This window comes from Alligator mississippiensis, chromosome 11 (assembly GCF_030867095.1).
Source record: "Alligator mississippiensis isolate rAllMis1 chromosome 11, rAllMis1, whole genome shotgun sequence".
Classification (NCBI taxonomy): domain Eukaryota; kingdom Metazoa; phylum Chordata; order Crocodylia; family Alligatoridae; genus Alligator; species Alligator mississippiensis.
In genome coordinates this window covers 57,200,730-57,222,034 of record NC_081834.1, presented here as the reverse complement: position 1 = coordinate 57,222,034, position 21,305 = coordinate 57,200,730, and the positions used below count along the sequence as shown (strand labels likewise).

Genomic DNA, 21,305 nt, shown 5'->3' with positions numbered 1-21,305 from the left:
TGGCCTGGGGGGCTTTTTACTTTTTATAAACTGGAAGGACAATATTTGCAACTGCTTTCTGAAATTTTGTGGCACCGGCATTTCTATTCAGGCAGAGCTGAAAGAAAGAGTCAATGGACTTCATGGCTCATTATCCTTTCCCTGATTCCTTGTAATTTCTCTCCATGCTGCAGATGTGAACAGTCCTCTCTCCTTTTTAATTTGATGTTTTGCTAAGCAAGCTAGCATTTCTTTGGCAATTTTTGCTGTCTGTTAGCTGTTCCTAGTAATATCTGCCTTTTTTTAACTCTGGCTCTAGCTAAAAACCTTAATTCAGGTGTGGACATGACTGACAGTGAAGTGTTGGATGCACTGTCAGGATGCTCAAGAAGGTTAGATTTTGCTTTCCGAATCTGAAAAAGAGATGTATAATTAACTATAACAATTACAGGATTAATAAAAGCCTATCTATCTGTTGACCTGTTTTGTTGCCTAGGCTGAGTTTTTTAAACTGCATGTAAAATCGAGCAAATTATTGCACATTCTAAGAAAGCCATGTTTGTTTTTGCTTTGATCTTCAGGTAAATAGTAAAGTGCTGCCCCCCTAGCATATTAGTAAAGCTTCTAGTTTCTTTTGACCTGGAGAACAATAGGTGTTGTGTTATATGGGATGATGCGCCACAGCATCTGCCCCGCCTTTTGCAAAATCTTCGGTCCTCCCATTGCTAGAGGAATGGAAAGCAGAGCTGTGCAAAGATGCCAGAATTATCCTCTGCTTGTCCAGTGCTGGATGAAAAAAAATCCATGTTGTTTCCAGTCACTGATCTAACAGCTCTGCCTCACCCTGTTTTGACCTACCTCTAGCTTTCACAATTAACAGACAGGATATAATTTTCAGCTTCCAAACACCAGATGTGATTTCAGCTTCATCTACTGGATTAGTCATCTCTCTGCTCTCACTTTCGTGTACTATTCCTTTAAGAGAGCTCACTGCCCTGGTAAGCAGAGCTTCCTGTAAGTTCATTTGCATGAGCAAAACTGCGCATGCGTAAAAAGTCCCTTTTCATTAATAATTCCCCAGCAAGGGAGGCTGATGCTGGCAACCGGATGCACTCAGTCTGAAAAAACTCATGTGACTTTGCCCTCCCAAGAAGATAAGCCTTTCTTGTCGCTGGGAGCTGGTAAGACAAAAAAGGAACTGAAAGTTTTTTGAGAGAGAGATCCAACAGCTGTGGTAAATCAGCATTTATCTATTGACTTCAATATGCTAATTTACCCCAGGTAGAGATCCTGCTTCCTTGATTCCCATAGAGTTGTCCTGGATTATATGATTTATATGATTTTCCTCTGCACTGGAAAGTGTTGCTTCACAGGAGCGCGCCGGTCCAGATCTCCAGCTACCATCAACCCACTGGACTTGCTGGGGTGGACCCTCAGTGTGGGTGAACATCGCTGAAGTCTGGGGAGTTACTTAGATTCACAGCAGCTGAGCATCTACCCCCCATATTTAGAGGTTAGTCTTCCTCTGACTTGTTTGTGCTTCTGTTTTTCCTTGGGATGATGTTCTTTTGAGTTGATGGGGATTTTGGGCCACCATTTAAATGCATGAAAACCCCTTCTGGTCTCGGCAAATCACAGGCCTAATGAAGTGGTTCTCAACCTTGTTCCACTTAAGGACCCCTGGCCTGGGAAAATGCCAATTTTTAGGTTTCATTAGTTTTTAACTATGGAAAAATAGCCTGCTTTCTGTTACAAAGAACTCAGAAAAACCTCAACAGGGAAGGATTTTTTTTTTTAACACTGCAGATTCCTCTTTGAAATCTCTGGGTTTACCTTGTGAATTGCAACGGGGCTAACATTGTGTGACACCTTTGAAAGGATCTCAGGGCACCCCAGGGTGCCAGAGCTCATCGGTTAAGTATTACTGGGCTAATGACAGGTTGAGCAATCAACTGAGAATTGAGGCTTGTGGTAGCAAACTGATGTAATTAGTCACATCCTCAGTGGGTGCCAATCAGCACTGCATTGGGTCTGCATTTGGGCAGCGGGGGTTGGACCTAGCCCATGCTCACACACCTGCCACTGACAGCCATGTGCATTGGGTTCCCAAATTCTGCAGCGGCGATGCCCCACAAGCCCTGCCCCCAACATGCAGCAGCCTGCTGGAGAGCGCTGGATGGCACAGGTCTGTGGGCTGGCTCCAACCCACAGGCCGTACGTTTGACACCTGTGCTGTAGACGGACCTGCAACTTCTGCAGATGGATGTGCGGCTCAAGGATAAGACCCTTAGGTCCCTTCATGACCCATCAATGACCCATGGTAGAGATCCTCTTCAAATTGTGGGACTGCCAGTGAGATGGATCTGCTTGCTGTTACATAGTCCAGTCACTCTAGCAGCACTAACCCCCCACTGTCTGAGGGGGTGTACAGAAGTTACATTTTTTTGCATGATGGACCCCAGAAGTGCTCTACAGCCCTAACACAGCAAATGTTCACAGCTGCAGAGAGCTTTTAAAAAGGCTGATTGCATGAAAATGTAACCCTGTAGTATCAGATAGGGGCACTCCAGGGCAGAGCTCGTTAGGGAAACTGTGTGTAGGTTTCCTGTGAGGGTTAATTTAGGAAAATCTCTGTCTCCTCCCTGAGCAGCTGGAGGTGGGAAGGGGAGGGAGCTACCCTGCTGGGGTCTTGCAGGAAGGTGGGCCAGGCCTGCAAGGCAGGGGGCTGTGTTTCCTCCCTCCCCCTGCCCAAGCTCTGGGTGCAGCAGCCATGGCTGCTGCTGTCGAGATGCTCATGCAGGGGGCAGGGGGAAGGGAGCTGACAATTGCCAGGTGTCAGTGCCCAGGAGGCTGCCAAACCACCCCTCTCCCCAGCCCTGCCCTACCCCCTGTCCCCCACCAGCTGACAGGGACCCCCAGTCTATTAAGCTTCGAGTTTCTTTTTAACTGGAGAAAAATCTATGTTATGTTATATGTGATGAGTCACCTCACCATCTGCAACCCTGTTTTCAAATCCTAGATCCACCTGTGATATCCACAGAGACCCATTAAACACCAAAAACGTGATCGAGGGGGTGGGGGGAAAAAATGGAAGGAACTGGGAGAGCTAGTTTTAACCATGAGGCACTTTTCTTTCTGCCTGTGTTTCTGTCGGTCTTTCTGTCTTCCTGGTTTCACTTTTCACACATTTGTGTCTGGTGGGTATCAGGTCAGGTTTGCCTTCTACTGTAATTTATAGTAGAGGGTCCTACCTGCAATTGTTAATGCCCAGTGCTGGATGGCAGTTAAATAAGCTGGCATCCTCAATGGTCCCAATGACTTGGCTCAGAAGAAAACTTTAGTGGAGGGTAGAGGTGCACTGATGCATAGGTCCCATATCAGATTGACACTGATATAAAGAAAATTGACAGTATTGCCAATTGGCCTTTTGTGGCTGATATGGCTGATAATGTCACCGATAAATGCCCCATGCATGTGCACAGCCACAGCGCAGCATGCAGGCAGCCAGGAGCGCAGCCTGGCAGTGTGGTGAGCAGCCAAGTCTGGCTGGTAAGTCTGCTGTGAGGGAAGGGGCGTGGGGTGGGAGGGTAGACTGAAGCCCCAGTGGTGAGGGAGGCAGTGGGGCTGGGGCTGGGGCACTGCACATCCAGGGTGGGATGAGGGAAGGAGCCATGAGTGGCTAGTCCAGGGAGCGTGGGGGGGTTGGGCCAGCTTTGCACGCAGATTGGGGGGCATGCCCCCCCATGCCCTCCTGGGTGCATGTAATGGAGGGAGTCACCCTGCCGCCCACCCACCCCTCCCCCAGGAGAGCCACTCCCAGCTCCATCCCATGCTCCGCCCTGGCTGTGCAGCCCCTGCCCCTGCCCTAGCCCCACTCCTTTCTTCACCATGGGTGCCTCTATCTGTCCCCACATGCCCCTTCCCTCCCCGCTCCCCTTTTCCCCCATAACAGACTTGCTAGCTGGACACTGCTGGGCTGCATATCAGCAATCAAATCGGTATTGGTTGATATGGCTCGTTAAAAATCGGCTATCAGTATCAGCCAAAAAAATCTCTATTGGTACACCCCTAGTGGAGGGTATTAGGCTTACCCTTGGTGGAGGAAATGTTGCCAAAAGGCTGTAGGACTGAGGTCCACTCCAAGATAGGGTAGACTAGGTTCTTTAGCTCTGGTTGGCAGCCAGTCCAGGAGTGGAGCCCCCATAGATGGACAAATGGACAATCTCTGTCACTCCCAGTAGCTCCTGCAGCCAATCTGGTTCCAAATGTACTGGCTTTCCTTTGGATTAAACCAGCAAGGCTGAGAGGGGGACACTGGTGTATGAGCAACCCAGTGTCTCCGTAGACACTGCTCAGGCTTTTGGGCCCTGGACAGATCACTCCAGCTTTGCAGAAATCAGATTGCATCACTGCTGAAGACAAAAAGCAAAAGATTGATCATGTATGATTGTACCATTATCAAACTATCCAACTCTCAACTCCATTTTATTTTGTGGGTCTGCTCTGCACCTTCTGTCTTCAAATTGCAAGCGGTGTTGGAATAGGCCAAACAATGCTGAGCAATGAAAGGTCCTTTGCATTGGCTTACTGCGATGTAAGGAGAACTGACTGCAGAGGATGAGTATCTATCTCTACTCTGCCTTCTCCAGGAAAACAGACATTTTAGCTGTAGGGGGCTGGTAACCAAACAGCATATCACCTGAGAGGGGCCAAGGCTTACCAGGAGGGTGCCAGGACAAAAAGGACTGACATATCTAAAAGGATAAGAAGTGAGTTTGATTTGGTAATCATTTTTATTGGAGTAGCTATAGAGCTGGGGGGAGATATCAGACAAACTTCTGGGCATAAAATACTCCTGCTTGGGCCTCCCAAAAGCTTGTCTAACATCTCTACTGACTCCATATTTGGCCCAATAAAAGTTATTACTAAACAAATTAGCTGCTGCCCTTTCCCTGGACTGGAGGGTGTGGGGGCTGACCTGTGGCATGGAGGTCACAAGTGGCATGGGTAGCCACTATGTGTGGCCTGTAGTAGATTGGGGAGGGGATGGGCATCATAGTGGCAGTTAGGGAAGAGAGCAGAAAGCAGAGCAGCAGATTGGACAGGGACACAGCAAGAAGCATAAAGAAGAGGAGCAGATCAGGCAGGGAGCACTGGGCTGGAAGCAAAAAACTGAGGAGAGGGATCAGGCAGGGGAAGGGGAACAGAGTGGTGCTTGGGCAGCGTACAGAGCTACTTTGTGGCACACCTACTAAAAAGGTTGGCTCCCACTGCTCTTGACCATCCTAACAACTCTAGTGAAAAGGGTAATGTCAGTTGAGTATCGGCCTGTTCATTTCTTTTGTTTCATTATGACCTGATGGAAGGAGAAAGGAAGGTCTTGGGACTCTGAAGACATTGATCAAAATTTGGAGAACCCTCAAGGACAGTGGACTAACTGAATATGGGATTTGCCTTATTTTTGCCAAGGTCTGTGTGACTTCTAGGATCACAGCATGTGGTTTAGAAACACTTCTACAAAGTCTTCATCGCTTGCTTTTGTTGTCCCCCCTCCCCCTCCATTGAGGGTTAAACTGTAGACCAGCAGACCCATGACACAGGAGCTCTGGGGAGGGTGAGTTTAAGATAATTAGAGTGGGTGTTGTGGGGTTCAGGATCAGTCTTTCAGCTTGGATAGTTGGATGCCACTACCAGGCAAGAGTGTAAGAGTAGTGATATGCTCCCTGAGAGAGAGTCTGGGAGCAGATATAGATATCTGCACTGCTAAGATTGGGTGGGATTAAAAAAATGCAGAATCCTGTGATTGAGTATCCAGCAAATGGAGCTCCATATCATGACTTCTCTCTGTTTTGCAGAGCTACACAATGGCGACTGAAATGAAACAGGCTCAAGCTGTAGCAAAACTGGAGGTGAACCACCAAGAAGTAGACCAGCTGGGAGAGAAGTTTGAGCTGCTGATGGAGCCCAAAGCCAACTGGGAGAAATTCCTCATGCCAGCACCCATTTCTGTTGCCACCCTGGGAGAACTGGTGATCAAGTCCATGGAGGAGGATGACTTCCATTTCTCCAAGGACTTCCCCAAGGAATGGCTGAAGTACATGAAAGGAACAGAGACCTTCAGGACTTGTCTATATGAAGTGAGTCAACGAGGATGGAAAGCCTTCAACAATGCCAATAGCAACACAGTCATGATCAACATGTGGTTTGAATGCTTCTCAGAGATGATGGAAGGAGTTATCCAGGGGGCTCTGGTAGGAAGGGAAGAGCTCCAGACTGACAGAGAGGAAGCTGAGGCCTGCAAGTTCACCGCTCAGGAGACCAAGGAGCAGTTCTTGGACTCAATAAATTACCTCCAGGAGCTGCTGCAAGTTTGGTCTAAGGCCAAGTTAAGCTTTAATGAAGAGTTAAAGGCTGTGCAGAGAGAATGGGAGCAGGCTACAGGGCAGGAGAAAATAATAAAGCAGGATGTCACCCATGCAAAGAAGAACCAAGAGTGGCAGGAAAAGCAGGAGGAAGGAGCTATCAGTCAGTTGAAGGCCATCCGGACCTCCTGTCCCTTGGCTATGAAGGAGGAAGACAACTCAGAAATAGAGCAACATAGGAAAAGACTGGTAGACATCCAGGAGAGGTATGAGGGCAGCTGTGAAACCCTCATTCAGCTGACAGAGACATGCAAGGAAACTGAGAAAACCAGGATGAAACTTGAGTTTGCAGAAAGGGAGTTGGAGGCCAAGGTTGTCTCTCTGGGCCATGGACTGGAGGCACTAGGGAGGGTGAAGGAGCAGTGGGAGAAGATGGTGAGTTTCTTCCAGATGATCTCCCACTTGATAGACTCCTGCCTCAACTGGATCAAGGACTATTTAGGCTCTGCTGAAGACAAACAGCACATCAACCAGGCGTTTGAAACTTTCAGTGTGGCTCACCTGGGACAGGTGATGTCAGAGACCTACACCAAGATAAATGGGAAGAGCCCATCTGTCCTCAGCCAAGCAAAAGAAATCCTCTGTCTGGACTGTTCTGATGCTCATTTCAGCTCTAAGAAAGCGGAGCTAGACAAAGCCTGTGAGGCCCAGAAGGCCCAATCCCACCTGGTGCTGGAAATGAGGGAGAAATTTAAAAAGAAGTTAAGTAAAGTGGAGGAGAAGATCAAGAGGTAAAAGCTCACACTAACTTCATGAGAAGGAGATGAAGGTTTGTGTCCCAATCGGGTCTGAGCTACTGGCCCAAACCAGGCAGAGCTTCACAATCAAGCAACTGAAAGTTTCCACCTCTTCCTTCTGGATTATTTTCTTCTTGAATGTCCCAAGTAGTTGCTGTCTCAAAGCTCCTCCTCCATGAAAGTTGTGTTCATTTCCACACCAACTCTCTTGGGATACAGGAACTAGAGGGCCCCCAAGGTCTCATCTCATCTACTCCTATCAATCCCCACTGCTGAATTGTTCCATTCAGGCTATAGCCCTAGGGTTTTAGCTTTCAGTGCCCCAGGGGATGCAATTCCCATTCATAGATTCATAGATGTTAGGGTCGGAAGGGACCTCAATAGATCATCGAGTCCGACCCCCTGCATAGGCAGGAAAGACTGCTGGGTCTAGATGACCCCAGCTAGATGCTCATCTAACCTCCTCTTGAAGACCCCCAGGGTAGGGGAGAGCACCACCTCCCTCGGGAGCCCGTTCCAGACCTTGGCCATTCTAACTGTGAAGAAGTTCTTCCTAATGTCCAATCTAAATCTGCTCTCTGCTAGCTTGTGGCCATTATTTCTTGTAACCCCTGGGGGCGCCTTGGTGAATAAATCCTCACCAATTCCCTTCTGTGCCCCCGTGATGAACTTATAGGCAGCCACAAGGTCGCCTCTCAACCTTCTCTTGCGGAGGCTGAAAAGGTCCAGGTTCTCTAGTCTCTCCTCGTAGGGCTTGGTCTGCAAGCCCTTAACCATACGAGTGGCCCTTCTCTGGACTCTCTCCAGGTTATCCACATCCTTCTTGAAGTGCGGCGCCCAGAATTGCATGCAGTACTCCAACTGCGGTCTGACCAGTGCTCGATAGAGGGGAAGTATCACCTCCTTGGATCTATTTGTCATGCATCTGCTGATGCACGATAAAGTGCCATTCATTTTCTTCTCAGTCAGAGGACCCATCAAAGATAGCAGCCTCCACATCTCTTTCCAAAAGCAAGATGGGAACTGGGGGCCACAATCCAAAATGATATAATTTGGAAGACTGTAACTGAAAAACATGTTATACTAGAGAACTGACCATAGTCCTTGCAGATGGAAGCTGGACACAGGGCAGGAAATAGGTCGTTTTTGATCATGTCTCCATGAGACGCTGACTGCACAGTTGTTACTGCACCGTCATTTAGTACTTGTATAAACAAGTACTAAATGATGGTGCAGTAACCAGAGTTACTGTGCAGTAGCATCACCAGATGGCTTTTAGGTGATGCTGACTGAGCAGTAGCTGACTGCTCCATGTCACGCTTCCTACCACACAACGCTATTGCACAGTAGTAACAAGCTACTGTGCAGTCAGCATCTCGTGTATATGCAGCCTTTGTTAACCAGTCTACCATGGCAATAATGGTGTCCTAGCCCTTGGAGGTTCATAGCTCCACTTTAAGTCCATGGTAATAGGAGCTGAAGGGCTTGAGGGTATTTCTGTGGGTATGAAGAGCTTGAAAGATTCCTGAAGGGGAGTCTTGTGGAATCCATTGCCTCAGCAGATAGCCTAGCCACGTTCAAAAAGGGAGTGGGTAAAACCATGGAGGAAAGATCTAATCATTGCTGTTGAACAGAACAGTTGGAGATGTGTCCTCTGGCATCTCTAACCCAATAACTGGTGGATGACAGGGAGGGTATTGAATAGGGCATAGATCACTCTAGAAATATCTGGTTCACTGATCTCTGTGTACAGCCACTGTCAGAGACAGGAGACTGCACTAGATGGACCACTGCTCTGACCCAATACGGCATTTCTTATGCTCTTGTGTCTTGGGGTAGCTGCAAAAAATGCAAGATCGGACCCAAGTTCATAGAGAGGTCCTCATCCAGGGTCACCAGGATGACAGGACTGTATCAAAAGTCTTCTTCTTTTGGCCAAAGTGCTCTTTCTCAAAGTGTATTGTGTTACTGTCAGAGAGTTTCCAGACAGAGGGATCCTTCAAGGAGGTACCATCAGTGCTGTGGACACAAGAGTTCTTCTTTTCAGATATAGGGAAGTCTCAAGGAACTCTGATGCTCTTGTATGGGCATCTGGAGTCACTGGACATAGTTATACAAGGGAACCTCTGAAGTGGGATTGTATTTGGGGCAGCTGGGTCTGGTCTGGGCTCTTGTGTATAATACTTACCCTTCTGAGACAAGGAATCCACTTTTCCATGTTTCCTCTGTAGCCAGTACATTACTGTGAATAAAAAGCAGAAAAGGAAGAGGACCCAGCATCATTGATGAGCATCCATTGATGAGAAAATCATAACCGGGGTGGGGGCACCAATCAGATTGCTCCTTCACTTAGATGGACTTGTTAATCAATGAATCGGTTTAATTTTTTTTGCAGATCCCCCGCCCCCCCCCCCCCCCCCCCAAGATCAAAGTGTAATTGGAAACCTGGTTATCAGTGAGGTGTTCCAGGGAGTACATGAGGAAATGTAAGTGGCATTGGTTGAAGAAGCCACATGATACTTCTCTGAAACCATTATACCCCTCAGGTATGGGTAGTCAAGGTATTACATTAGTACTGGAAGCAAAAACGGTATTCTGGACAGTGTTAGACTCCCTGATCTGGGATGGCAAATCTTGATTTTCTTCCTGTAGTTGGTTTACCAGGGCATGGTAGCTCTGAGTTGCCAGCTATAGGTGGGCAACGTGTCCAGAGATTGCATGTGGTCTCAGACAACTGGAATAGAGTGGATTTGTAGGCACCTGTAGCAGTCAGCCTTACTGGATTGCAGCAAGCCATGATTTTACTGGAGTGAAAGCCAAGGTCAAATCCAGGTATCAAGCTGAGGGTTGAGATGAAATCGTGGTCAAAGCAAGCAGTAGATCAGGGCCAGGACAGCCAGTAGAGGGACAGGAGCAAGCATGAGGGTCCAAGGGCCAAGGCAGTACAGGAAGTGGGCAGGTTTCATAGCCTTCCCAGGTCCCCCAGTTGTCTCAGGCTGAGTTGGGGCTGGCATGGTGCTATGGTGTAGATTTCTTCCTGTGGGTGTGGAAGATGTGGGGTCAAATCCTGGGGGTTGTGACTCTGCATTCTGTAGCACTGATCCAATACATCAGTTATGACTGCTATGAAGCCAGGTACCTGGTGTTATCTATCTGTAATAGATTGCTCAAAACCAGGCTTGGATCCCTCTGTACTCAGCCACTTCTGTTCTGGGCCCTTTGGCCTCAGGGTTACAGGTTACCTATTGCAAATGAGCTGTGATGGGACGTGCATCGGGCCTCACTCTGCTCAGGGCAATGGGAGTCCAGGATCTCAAGAGTATCATACAGAAGTACGGTGGGAAGGGACCTCCAGAGGCCATGTAGTTCACCTCCCTGCCTGAGGCAAGATCAGTCTTATCCAAACTACCCTATACAGACAAATTAATTGCCTAACCTCTTAGCAAAACTATACAGTCAACTCTGACACAACAGAAGTCATAATGCCCTAACCTGCATCAGGTAAAGCAGTGGGAGCCACAGTGGTCAATGTCCTGCAGCTGCAGATGTTGTTAATATATGCTTAAGAGATCCCAGGAAGAGGACCTCATTCCCACCTACAGACAGTCCATAACAGTCTGGGTGTGGGGTAAAATTCCTTCCTGACCCTAAATATGGTGATTGGTCTGACCCTGAGCAAGGGGGAAAGACCCTCTGGCCAGGAACCTCTGGGCTTTAGTCCCAGCAGGAGCACCGGCACAGCCCAGTATGAATCCCCAGCATTGGCTGCAGCCAACACCTAACGCATCTGAGGAAGGTGAAGTCTCCCATGCCCCACCCCCACGACATGTGAAACAGGAGGAGGGGAAAAAATCACTTCCAGGCCCCATGTGAAAACCAGTTATGTAAAATACTACCCCCCTTTTTTTTCTCGCACAGCCTAGGCCTGATGGGTCTGTGTCTGGTTTTCTTTGGAAATGATGGTAAGTTTCCCCTGTGTGATCATTGTTGCCACCTTGCCACTTTGGGTGACCCTGAATGACCAGGGTAAGGCCAGTGTCCCTGGGAAGGACCAACTGGCCTACCAGCACCTTGTTGGAGATAAAAAAGAAACCATCAATCTCCAGGGTTTCCAGTCCAGTACTTCCCTTGAAAGAAGTTGTCATTTGAAAGCTCAAGACATCACGGGAAATATTTCTGATTGCAGTCACAGTTTACCACCCACTCTCCAGACCGCAAGGACCCAAAGCTCTTTCGAAGCATTTGAAATTCGGAATACCTCGGGCCCCTCTGCTAACCATCTGCAGTCATGGGAGGTATAGGATTTTGAAAAGGGGGGTGCGTGTGGTGTGATGCATCATCACATAGAACATGAAACATTTTTCTCTCGATAAAAAAGGAACTAGACACTTTGCTAGGGGCACAGGGCTGTATTATTTCATTTAAGATCAAGGAAAACAAAAATAGAGAACATTACTGGAATATGCGTTCATTTGCTATTTCTGTCTGTCCCCTCATGGACAAAGCCCCTTTCACAAGACTCTGACTCTGCAGCTGTCCTAACTGCCAGTCCATCTTCCCACAGTCCTACTTTCCAGACTCTTACCCCTTCCATAGCCTTGAGTGTCCCCTCACAAAGCATGCCCTGTTGCCATGGGCAGATGTAAGATTTTGAAATGGGAGTATAGAATGGACCATGCAGTGGAAAGAAAGATGGCTGGATCATTGGTTGCCAATGGCTTGATGTCTAGTTGGCAGCTGGTATCAAGTGCAGTGCCCCAGCGGTTGCTCCTGGGCCTGATTTTGTTCAATATCTTCATTAATAATCTGGAAGATGGCATGGATTGCACCCTCAGCAAGTCTGTGGATGACACCAAGGTGAGGGGAGTAGTAGATACACTGGAGAGTAGGACTAGGATTCAGGGACCTTGACAAAATGGAGGATTGGACCAAAAGAAATCTCATGAAGTTCAACAAGAAGAAGTTCGAAGTCCTGCGCTTAGGATGAAACAATCTCATGTACCGGTGCAGGCTGGGGGCTGATTGGCTAAGCAGCAGCTCTGCAAAAAAGGACCTGGGGGCTACACTGCACAATAAGCTGAACATGAGCCAACAGTGTGCCCCTGTTGCTAAGACTAACCACATACTGGGCTGCATTAGTGGGAGTGTTGCCAGCGGCCCAAGGGAAGTGCTTCTTTCCCTCTATTTGGCACTGATGAGGCCACATCTGGAGTACTGTGCCCGGTTTTGGGTGCCCTACTACAGAAAGGATACGGACAAATTGGAGATAGTCCAGTGGAGGGCAATGAAAATGGTTTGGGGGCTGGGACATATGGCTAATGAGGAGAAGCTGAGGGAACTGGGCTTATTGAATTTGGAGAAGGGAAGACTGAGGGGGGATTTAATAAGTTTAAGTTAGACATTACAAAAAAAATTCACTAGCAGGGTAGTAAGCACTGGAACAGACTATGAAGAAACCCTGCTTTTTGGCTGCCTCCCTGCTCTGAGTCTGCCCAGCCCCACTCTGTTTTCAAACTCTGGCTGCTGGATCCACCTGGGCAAGCTAAGTGACTGGCTTGTAAAAATTCCAGGGGGAGAGGGGAGCTCGCTTTTCCTTTGTCCTGAGTTTCCCGCTGAACAACCTGTGTGACACTGGTCGCTCCACCTGGGGATGCTGATGACTTTTACAAGGATTGGTCTGCATCATCTGGGTTCAAACTGCTTGTTTCTGGTTGGAGCGAGGTGATCAGGCCAGAAAAGTTATTTAAAGGTCAGGTCACCTGGTCTGAGGGGGCGTCCTCCAGCAGACATTTTTCTGGAAACACACAGAAGCTTGGGCCTCCAGAATCCTCTGGGTGTATCTGTAAGTAGCCTACTTGAAATTTATCCAGTAAAGTAGGGTAATGTATCTTTAGCTGCATGTAAAAAGGGCCAACAGGCCCATTATGTTTTGCTCAAGGTGTTTTTCTCTAAAATGTCTTTGCTCTATCACCCCCCATTCTCTCTCTCACTCTCTCCAACCAATAAATCCTATCTGTTACAGCTTGCAAGGCTGAGTTCTTGAGAGAGGAAGGGAGTGAGCAGCCTTTTTGCTCTTTTTGCTTGGCTGAGCTGAGGGGAGTTTAACACAGTCCCACCTGAGTTTATTCTGGATGGCTCCTGGCCATAAGAAGCACCCAGAGATATTACCAAGGGCCAAAACACCCCCGAGGTCTGCTGGGTCTCTATACCCTGGGCTGCACAGAACCATGAGACCAGAGCCTGGGTGGTGGCAGCGACTACCCCAGGCTTGTGGGTGTCCTCCAGGAAGGGGGTCAGCCAAGCGTAGATGCCCCCAGGGAGACACCTGAACTGTGATTTTGGTTGGGCACAGGAAGGCAGGTGGTTCAGTGTAGTAGCACCCCTTACTGTTCCGTCACACAGGCTACCCAGAGGGGTGGTGAAATCTCCATCCTTAGAGGTTTTTAAGATCCTGGTAGACAAAGCCTTGGCTAGGACGATTTAGTAGAGGCTCGTCCTTCTTTGAGCAGGGTGTTGGACTAGGTGACTTCTTGACGTCCTTTCCAACCCTGATTTTCTATGATTTTGTGCTGCAGTTTTATACATCTTGAGAGCAAATGGGCATGATGATGCCATAACAGCCCTGAATCATGGAAAAGTAGGGTGGAAAGGGACTTCAGGCGGTCTCTTTTGTCCAATTCCCTGCTTACTGTCTATACCATAGAAGCATAGGGTTAGAAGAGACCATTAAGGCATGGGCATTGGATGTTGACAAGGGGGGTGTAGATGGCCTGGTACATCACCATATAGAGCTCAAGACATTTTTCTCTAGGTAAAAAAAAACTAGAAGTTTTGCTAATGTGCTAAGGGCTTACAGCTGTGTTATTTGGGTTATGATTCAGGCAAAAATCTTTAATGGAACATGAATTAATTTGCTATTTCATAAATTATGTACAATACTAAAAGTAAGTAGGCATAAATAATCAAAAGCTGTCATTTTATTAGTCCTGTAGCCATTCAAATGAAATGTCCATCTCATTCTGATTCATAAAGCACAATCTAGCCTTCTGGAGCATCTTGACAATGCCTCCAATTTTTCCCTGAAAATTATTTCCACCCCTGAATTGATGTTCACCGAAGTTAAAATGTCCATCCCTGAATTCATGTCTTTTGCTGGGTTAAAAACAGGGTGCAGGGCTGTGAAATAGTATTTGGTGATAAGGAGCAGCTCACAGACAGGAGAATTGCAGAAGAAGGGTGCAAGTATGGAAGACCATTAAAAAGGAGACAGGGTCCTTAACACTTGTGGAATAAAGGGATTAGAAGAGTGCTTCCCAAACTTTTCCTCAGTATAACCCCATGCATGGCCCCATTTCCTCAGCAGAGCCCCTCACTCCTAACCCACAGCCCCCTACCCCTGCGACCCCATTCACTGATGTTGCAACCCCCATTTGGGAGCTGCTGGATTAGAAGGAACCAGGTTGACTATAATGAGCCATGAAGCCAATTGATTCCCTCAGTGCTGCCTGACTAGAAATGCTGCTGCTACTGCAGGCAGTTGGTTTTAAATGCTAGGTAGAGGGGAATGAAAGTGGGGTACAACTGCACCATTTCACCCACCTGGATCTGTCCATGGCTGCAGCTAGAAGCATTGGCCACACACCTGGGGCCTGCCCTGGCTAGAAAATCCCTGCTCCAGGGCAAAGCAAAGCACAGGTGAGACAAGTTAGGAAAATATTTCAGATAGATGCAGGTTGGCTTGTACATGCCAAGGCAGGATGTCTGACACCTGTATCCAAAGCAGTTGGCAACAGCCTCAGTCAGAGACAGGCCTGGGCAGATGCCTGGGCAGGCGTCTTTGGCTAGTGGGTTTTTTCTGCCTCTGTAGTAGGGGCACAGCCCTTTTCTTTGGAGCTCTCCAGGGCATGTTAACAAAACTTGCAGCAGCTGGACACTGCCAGCCCTCACCCCCTTCTTTACGTGGGACAGGTTTGCATGCTCTGCAGGTCTTTGGGCAATGGGCCCTGTAGTTGTGCAACAGGGGTGATTGTGTGCTATTAGGAACAGGTCAGATAAGGACGTGTCTGGGGTAGTTTGCATAGGGATGATCCTGCCTCAAGCAGGGGGTTGGGCTAGACGCAACCACCAGAGATCCCTTCCAGACCTACATTTCTGTGACTCTGTACACTTTCTTCCTCCAATTACAACAGCCTCAAATACTCCCTTGCAGCTCATCTGCACATCTCCAGAGCCAAATACACAATACAGTAATGACAAGCAAAAGAATAGCAATAATAATGTAGGATACCTTCACATCTGACTCCCCAGGCTGCTGGTCATGATCTCAGACAGCAGAAGGGGCATCTCTGGTGCTTTCAAGCACTCATGGAGTTTGAAACCATGCACAGAGCCAGGGCTGGTGCCTTGTGTCCCAGCTGAGTGAAAAGGCAGAGAAGAAAGGCCTGAGAAACATGGGCCTTGAATTGGTGTCCCTGACTGTAACCAGCCCTGGAAGCAGCATTGTCACCAGCATGTGGTGGGCCACAACCCACCACACACAGCCCAGGGAGATGTCAGCCTGTACCTTCACAGACAGAGCCCTGTTCTCCCAGATGCTGCCCCGCCATGGCCCTTACCGCCTGTCTGTCCCCTCAAAGACAAGGCCCAGTGATGCCAGTCCATGTCCCCATGGATGAAGCTCCATTCTTCTAGATCCTACCCAACAATAGCCCAAACTGTCCATCTGTTCCCTCACAGACAAAGTCTGGTACATTCACAACCGTCCACCTTCGTGGCCCTGATGAACTGCCCATCTCTCTCTCTCTTCCTTAATAATATCCCTCACTTGGTCCAACACTGCTGTTCCTATTCCCATTCCCACCATTTCCTGCCCCCCACAGGCTCTGTTTCCCCCTCTTCCTCCCTTGCAGTCAAATAAAAAGACAAACAAAAGTTAGGGATTATTAACACAGGAATAAACAAATTAGAAAGTATCAGGATGGCCCTTTATAAACCCATGCTGCCTCCAGACTGCACCCAGTTCTGGTTCTCGTGCATCAAAAAGTTTATAGAGAAAATAGAGACGGTCCAGAGAAGGGCAACAAGGATGATGGAGGGGCTTTCTTAAGAGGGGAGACTAAAGAGGCCAGGCTTCTTTAATTTAGAAAATAGAAACTTGAGGAGAAACATGAGAAGGGCATACAGAATACTAACTAGTGGAGAGAAAGTCAATAAGGATGTACTATTGACTCTTTCTCTGTATGCAAAAACTAGGGGTCACAACAAAAAAACTAGTAGGGAGTACATTTAACAAGAGCAAAAGGAAGTACTTTTTCATCATAATCAGATAATTCAGGTCTGGGACTTGCTGTCACCAGATGTGGTGGATGCTGAGAGTTTAACCATATTCACAAAGGGATAATCCCTTCGGAAATGTTTTTGCAAAAATCTTGTTGGTCTAATAAAAGATATCATCTCTACTACAAGTCCTGAATTGCCTTTTCCTTTCGACCAATACAGCTACAACCTGGATACCTGACACATGGAAGATATCAAATTTTAGCTGATTTTTAAAAATGAAATCTTCATATTTTCCCAAGCAGGAAGTAGCTGTGACCACCTGAAACCGGAGATCCTGCTCCTGCCTTTGTCTCAAGGTAATTTGCATCATCACAGATCCTCACAGGAGGTGACAGGCTCCATACCAGTGATGAATTGCCTGCCCAGAGGAGTTTTCCATCTACTGACACCTCTGTGAAATCCTATGAAATATGAACATTCATTTCTACCCAGGAGAACTTTTACAATCTTTTCTCCGATGCCTGATGAAGGGTGTTTGTGCCCAAAAGCTTGCAGTTAAAGACATTTTTGGCAAAAATCTTGTTGGTCTAATAAAATATATCATATCTACTATGAGTTCTGATTGCCTTTTCCTTTAGACCAATACAGCTACCTGACAAAGGGATTGGACACATTCTTGGAGAAAAGGGGCATCTGTAGTGACTGAGCACAGGAGTTAGGCGCACGGTCTCTGAATCGGAGCTTCCTAGACCTGAAATGCTGGAGGCTGCAAGTGGGAAAGGAACAGTGGAAAAAACCCTGGCCAGACCCAGTTCAAACTCCCTTTCAGCATCCTCTCTTTGCCATGGTGTGATGCAGGATACTTGGCAAATTCTGACCTGGTAAATAGCAATTCTTATGTTCTTACTAGCTAACTGCCCATCAGGAATGACCGGGGGGCGGCGGGCAGCAGGGATAGAGCACTGCCACCCAGCACCCTGTGCTGCCGCTGCCTCCTGGGGGGGGGGGGGGCGGGAAGCTTGGCCCTCCAGCTCCTCCGTCCCCCTCGGCCGGCACCCCGTGCCACCCTCTCCAGGGAGCAGGGCTAGGGGGGCGCAAGGCCAGCGTTGCACCATCCCTGCTCTGTCCCCACTGTCCCTGCCATCATGGCAGTGCTCCGCCGCACCGCCTCCTGTCTGGAATGCTCTTGGAGCACTGTGATTGGTTGTTTCAGTCAGCATTGTGATTGGCTGCTGAGACAACCAATCAGAGTGTGAATGAAGCATTACAGACAGACAGACAGACTAGGGCTTTTATATATATAGAAGATACTGTGACCTGCCCTGCCCCTCCATCCTGAACACAGTCTGCCCCCCACAGGTCCCCCCTTCCCACTGCTAACCCCAGTCCCTGACTGACTGCCCCTCCATCCAGCTCCCCCCTCCACTAAGGACTCTCGCTCTGCTACAACCTCACCCCACAGCTCCTGGGCGAGCTGCTGGTCTGGCTCCACACACCGCCCATGCCCCAAACCTTTCCTCCCGGCTTCCCCTCCATCGCTGCCCTGGGTTCTGCCACAGACTCAGCCCAGCTCCTGCTTTATCTCAGAATTGCTGCCTGTCTGTCCCCTGCACGCTACTGCTGGCGGTTACTCCATCTCTTCACAGCCTGCCGAGGTCACTGAATAGCTCCCAGTACACTGGACCCTCCCGACACCAGGCCCTGCCCCATGCTCCTGCCTTCAGCAAAGCCCCCTTACTCATGGCTGTCTGTCCCCACTGCCCTGGCCCTGCCTGCAGCTTCCCTTCCCTCAGGCCCTAGGGCAGTGGTTCTCAGTTTTTTTGTACCGGGACCCACTCGTAAACATCAATGGCCAGTCCAACCCAGTGCCCCCAGGCCCCAGCCCCCAATGTGTGGAGCAGGGAGTGGGTGTGTGGGGTTGGGGGCCCCAAGCAACCTCCTACAGGCTGATGCTCTGCCAGTTGGCAAGGGAAACGCGACCGTTTCCCACGCTTTTCCCCTTTAAAGGAAAATCCATTTTTTAAGTTTGTTTGTGACCCTTTTATATATTCTTGGGTCCCACTTTTGGGTTGTGACCCCCAGATTGAGAAATGCTGCCCTAGGGGGTCCTTTCCCACTAATCACCCCAGCCATTACAAAGCCCAGCAGGTCAAACAAATGAGCAGAAGAGGTCAGGTCCCTGCCTTAAGGGATGCGCTATCTCTCCCCAGTCCCCACAGCCCTGACAGCAGAGCCTCTGGCAGGCGACACCTGGTCCAGAGCAAAAAGCCTCTCCCTGGGGCCTCAAACCCACGGACCCCCGCAGAGAGGTCTCTGCAGGGACAGCCTCCTCTCCGAGGCAGCCCTCTGCCCCTGTCCAAATGCCCCCTTGTGTTTGTACAGCCTTTCTCCCGTAAGCATAGAGATTAAATGAATGAATGGAGAAGGGCTGTATGGCCTGGGGGGAGAGGTTCGTGCCTCGAGGCAGGCTGAGAGGGGCTACATGACCTTTTGTTCATTTATTTGGCCTGCCATCCTAGGTTATTGTTGTGGCGTAGGGAAAGGAGGCTGAAGCAGGACCTTAGAGGTGCCAACTTTGTATTTTGCTGGTGGGAGCTTGCAGATATTCCCCCCCCCAAAAAAAAACCCAAAAAAACCCACACACACACAAAAACCAAACAAACAACCTCCCAACAACAAAACCCTCCCGGTGTTTTACTTTAAACTCAGCCTATCCCCATGCCAAACCCTGCGCATGCCTAGAAGAAGCAGCATGCTACTTCAACCCAGCTCTGTTTCATCTGTAAAGATCAGGCACTTTAGTTGGGCTTTTCGGTGCTTTTAGCTAACAGCTGATTGAGTCACCTGTAGCTAAAAAAGTGCCAAAAAGCTCTGCTAAAGCGCCTGATCTTTGCAGATGCTGCAGAGCTGGGTTGAAGTAACACATGCTTCTTTTGGTGAACAGCATTTGTTGTTTTTAATGTCTGCAAGCATGGCGTTGTGGGGGCTGAGCACCTGCTCATTTTTTCGGTGGGTGCTTGAGCCCCAAAGGCCCCACAGAGATGTTGCTTATGAGGGGCAGTCAATCAGGGGCTGGGGTTGGCAGTGGGAAGGGGGTACCTGTGTGTGGCAGACTCTGGGCAGGATTGGGGGGGTCATGGCAAAGGGGGAGGAGGGGGAAACAGTGCCTGGGAGGCAGGGGAAGGTGTGAATGTGGATAGGAGCGGCAGTTTTGGATCAAGCAGGGGGTATTATTAAGGAGGAAGGGGCCAGAGGCTGGGTGGACTTGGATAGGAGGCACTCCCTAGGATAACGCCACTGCTGGGGCCCTAGTGAGATGCCAGGCTTTTCCTGCCAAAGGTCCTGCCATCAGGTCTGTGGGGACTGGGGAGAGACAGTGCATCCCCTGAGGCAGGGATGTGACCTCTTCTGCTCCTTTCAGACTTTCCTATGGCAGGGGTGATTAGTGGGAGGGCATCCCCCAGGGCCTGAGGGAAGGGAAGCTGCCGGCAGGGCCAGGGCAGTGGGGACAGGCAGGCCATGAGCGAGGGGGCTTTGCTGAAGGCAGGGGCATGGGACAGAGCCTGCTGTGGTTTCTGTGCCACGTGTAGGGAGTCCAGTGTACTGGGAGGCATTCAGCAAGCCTGGCAACCATGAGATGGAGCAACCACCAGCTGTAGCATGTAGGGGACAGACAGGCAGCTATTCCAGCATAAAGCTGGGGCCAGGGGGTGAGTCTGCGGCTGAACCCAGGGCAGCTGGGAGGGAAATTTTGGGGCAGGGACTGTGCGTGGGGCAGGAGAGAGGTTTGTGATGGTGCAGGCTGGCATCCCTCTGGGCTACATGTGGTGGGCTGTGGCATCCTCCTGCCTGTGGCAGAGTTGCTTCCAGGGCTGGGTGCTGTCAGGGATGCAGATCCGAGGGTCACATTTTTCTGTCAGGCCTTTCTTCTCTGCCTATTCCCTGAGCCCAGACACAAGCCCCCAGCCCTGGCTCTGTGCCTGATTCAAACTCTGCAAGTGCTTGAAAGTACCAGAGATGCTCTCTGCTGTCTGAGACCATGAACAAGCTGGGGACTCAGATCTAAAAGCACCATACATTATTATTGCTATTCTTTTGCTTGTCATTATTGCATTGTGTGTTTTGCCCTGTAGACAGGCAGATGAGTTACAAGGAATTGTTTGCAGCTGTTGTAATTGGAGGAAGAAAGGCTACAGAATCACAGGAACGTACATCCGGAAGGGACCTCTGGCGGTTGCATCTAGACCAACCCTTTGCTTGAGGCAGGATCTTCTCTGTGCAAACCACCCCAGACACGTCATTGTCTGACTGTTCCTAATAGCAAACAATCCCGTTGCACAGCTACAGGGCCCATTGCCCCCAAACCTGCAAAGCATGCGGGCCTGCCCCAAGTAAAGTAGGAGGGGTGAGGGCTGGCAGTGCCCAGCTGCTGCAAGGGTGGTTAACATGTACTGGAGAGCTCCAGGGAAGAGGGCTGTGCCCCCCACTATGGAGGAAGACAAAACCCATTGCAAAACGATGCCCACCCAGGCCTGTCTCTGACTGAGGCTGTTACCAGCCGTTTTGGGTGCAGGTGTAAGGCAGCCTTCATCTACCCAAAATCTTTTGCTCGTACCTAGGCAGCTTGTAGTGTCATGTGTGACTTGACAGCTGTACAGTGCTCAATAGCTTCAGATTGGCACCCTTATGTGGGCAAAGAGGGTCTGAGGTGCTGCGAAACCCAGGAAGGTGCCGAGGGTCAGAAGTGCGTGATATAACGCGACCACAATTTGAAATGCTTTTCACAGCGTCCAAGGTTCTTTGGGTCAATCTGATATATTTTATTAGACCAACTAAAATAGTTGGAAAAATTCTTCTTTGCAAGCTTTTGGATACAAACACCCTTCTT

The 21,305-nt window shown here is 49.1% G+C and overlaps 1 protein-coding gene across 4 annotated transcripts; it reads left to right on the top strand.

The window, feature by feature from the left end:
* The first annotated feature begins 1,042 nt into the window (after nt 1-1,042).
* LOC102568411 (uncharacterized) lies at nt 1,043-17,027 on the top strand. 4 transcript variants are annotated; one of them, XR_009455740.1, is made up of 3 exons: nt 1,043-1,492; nt 5,835-12,980; nt 16,720-17,027. XR_009455740.1 is itself a non-coding variant. In XM_006273388.4 (2 exons), exon 2 carries the CDS (start codon nt 5,844-5,846, stop codon nt 7,134-7,136), a length of 1,293 nt encoding a protein of 430 aa, XP_006273450.1. In that variant the 5' UTR covers nt 1,043-1,492; nt 5,835-5,843; the 3' UTR covers nt 7,137-17,027. The 4 variants fall into 4 exon arrangements, 1 of the variants encoding a protein (XP_006273450.1); XR_009455741.1 differs by having other exon boundaries at nt 16,717-17,027; XR_009455739.1 differs by having other exon boundaries at nt 16,637-17,027.
* The last annotated feature ends 4,278 nt before the right edge of the window (nt 17,028-21,305 follow it).

Bases quoted from the DNA above. Each gene is read 5' to 3' on its own strand.
- LOC102568411 (XM_006273388.4), top strand. From the start codon at position 5,844: ATGGCGACTGAAATGAAACAGGCTCAAGCTGTAGCAAAACTGGAGGTG.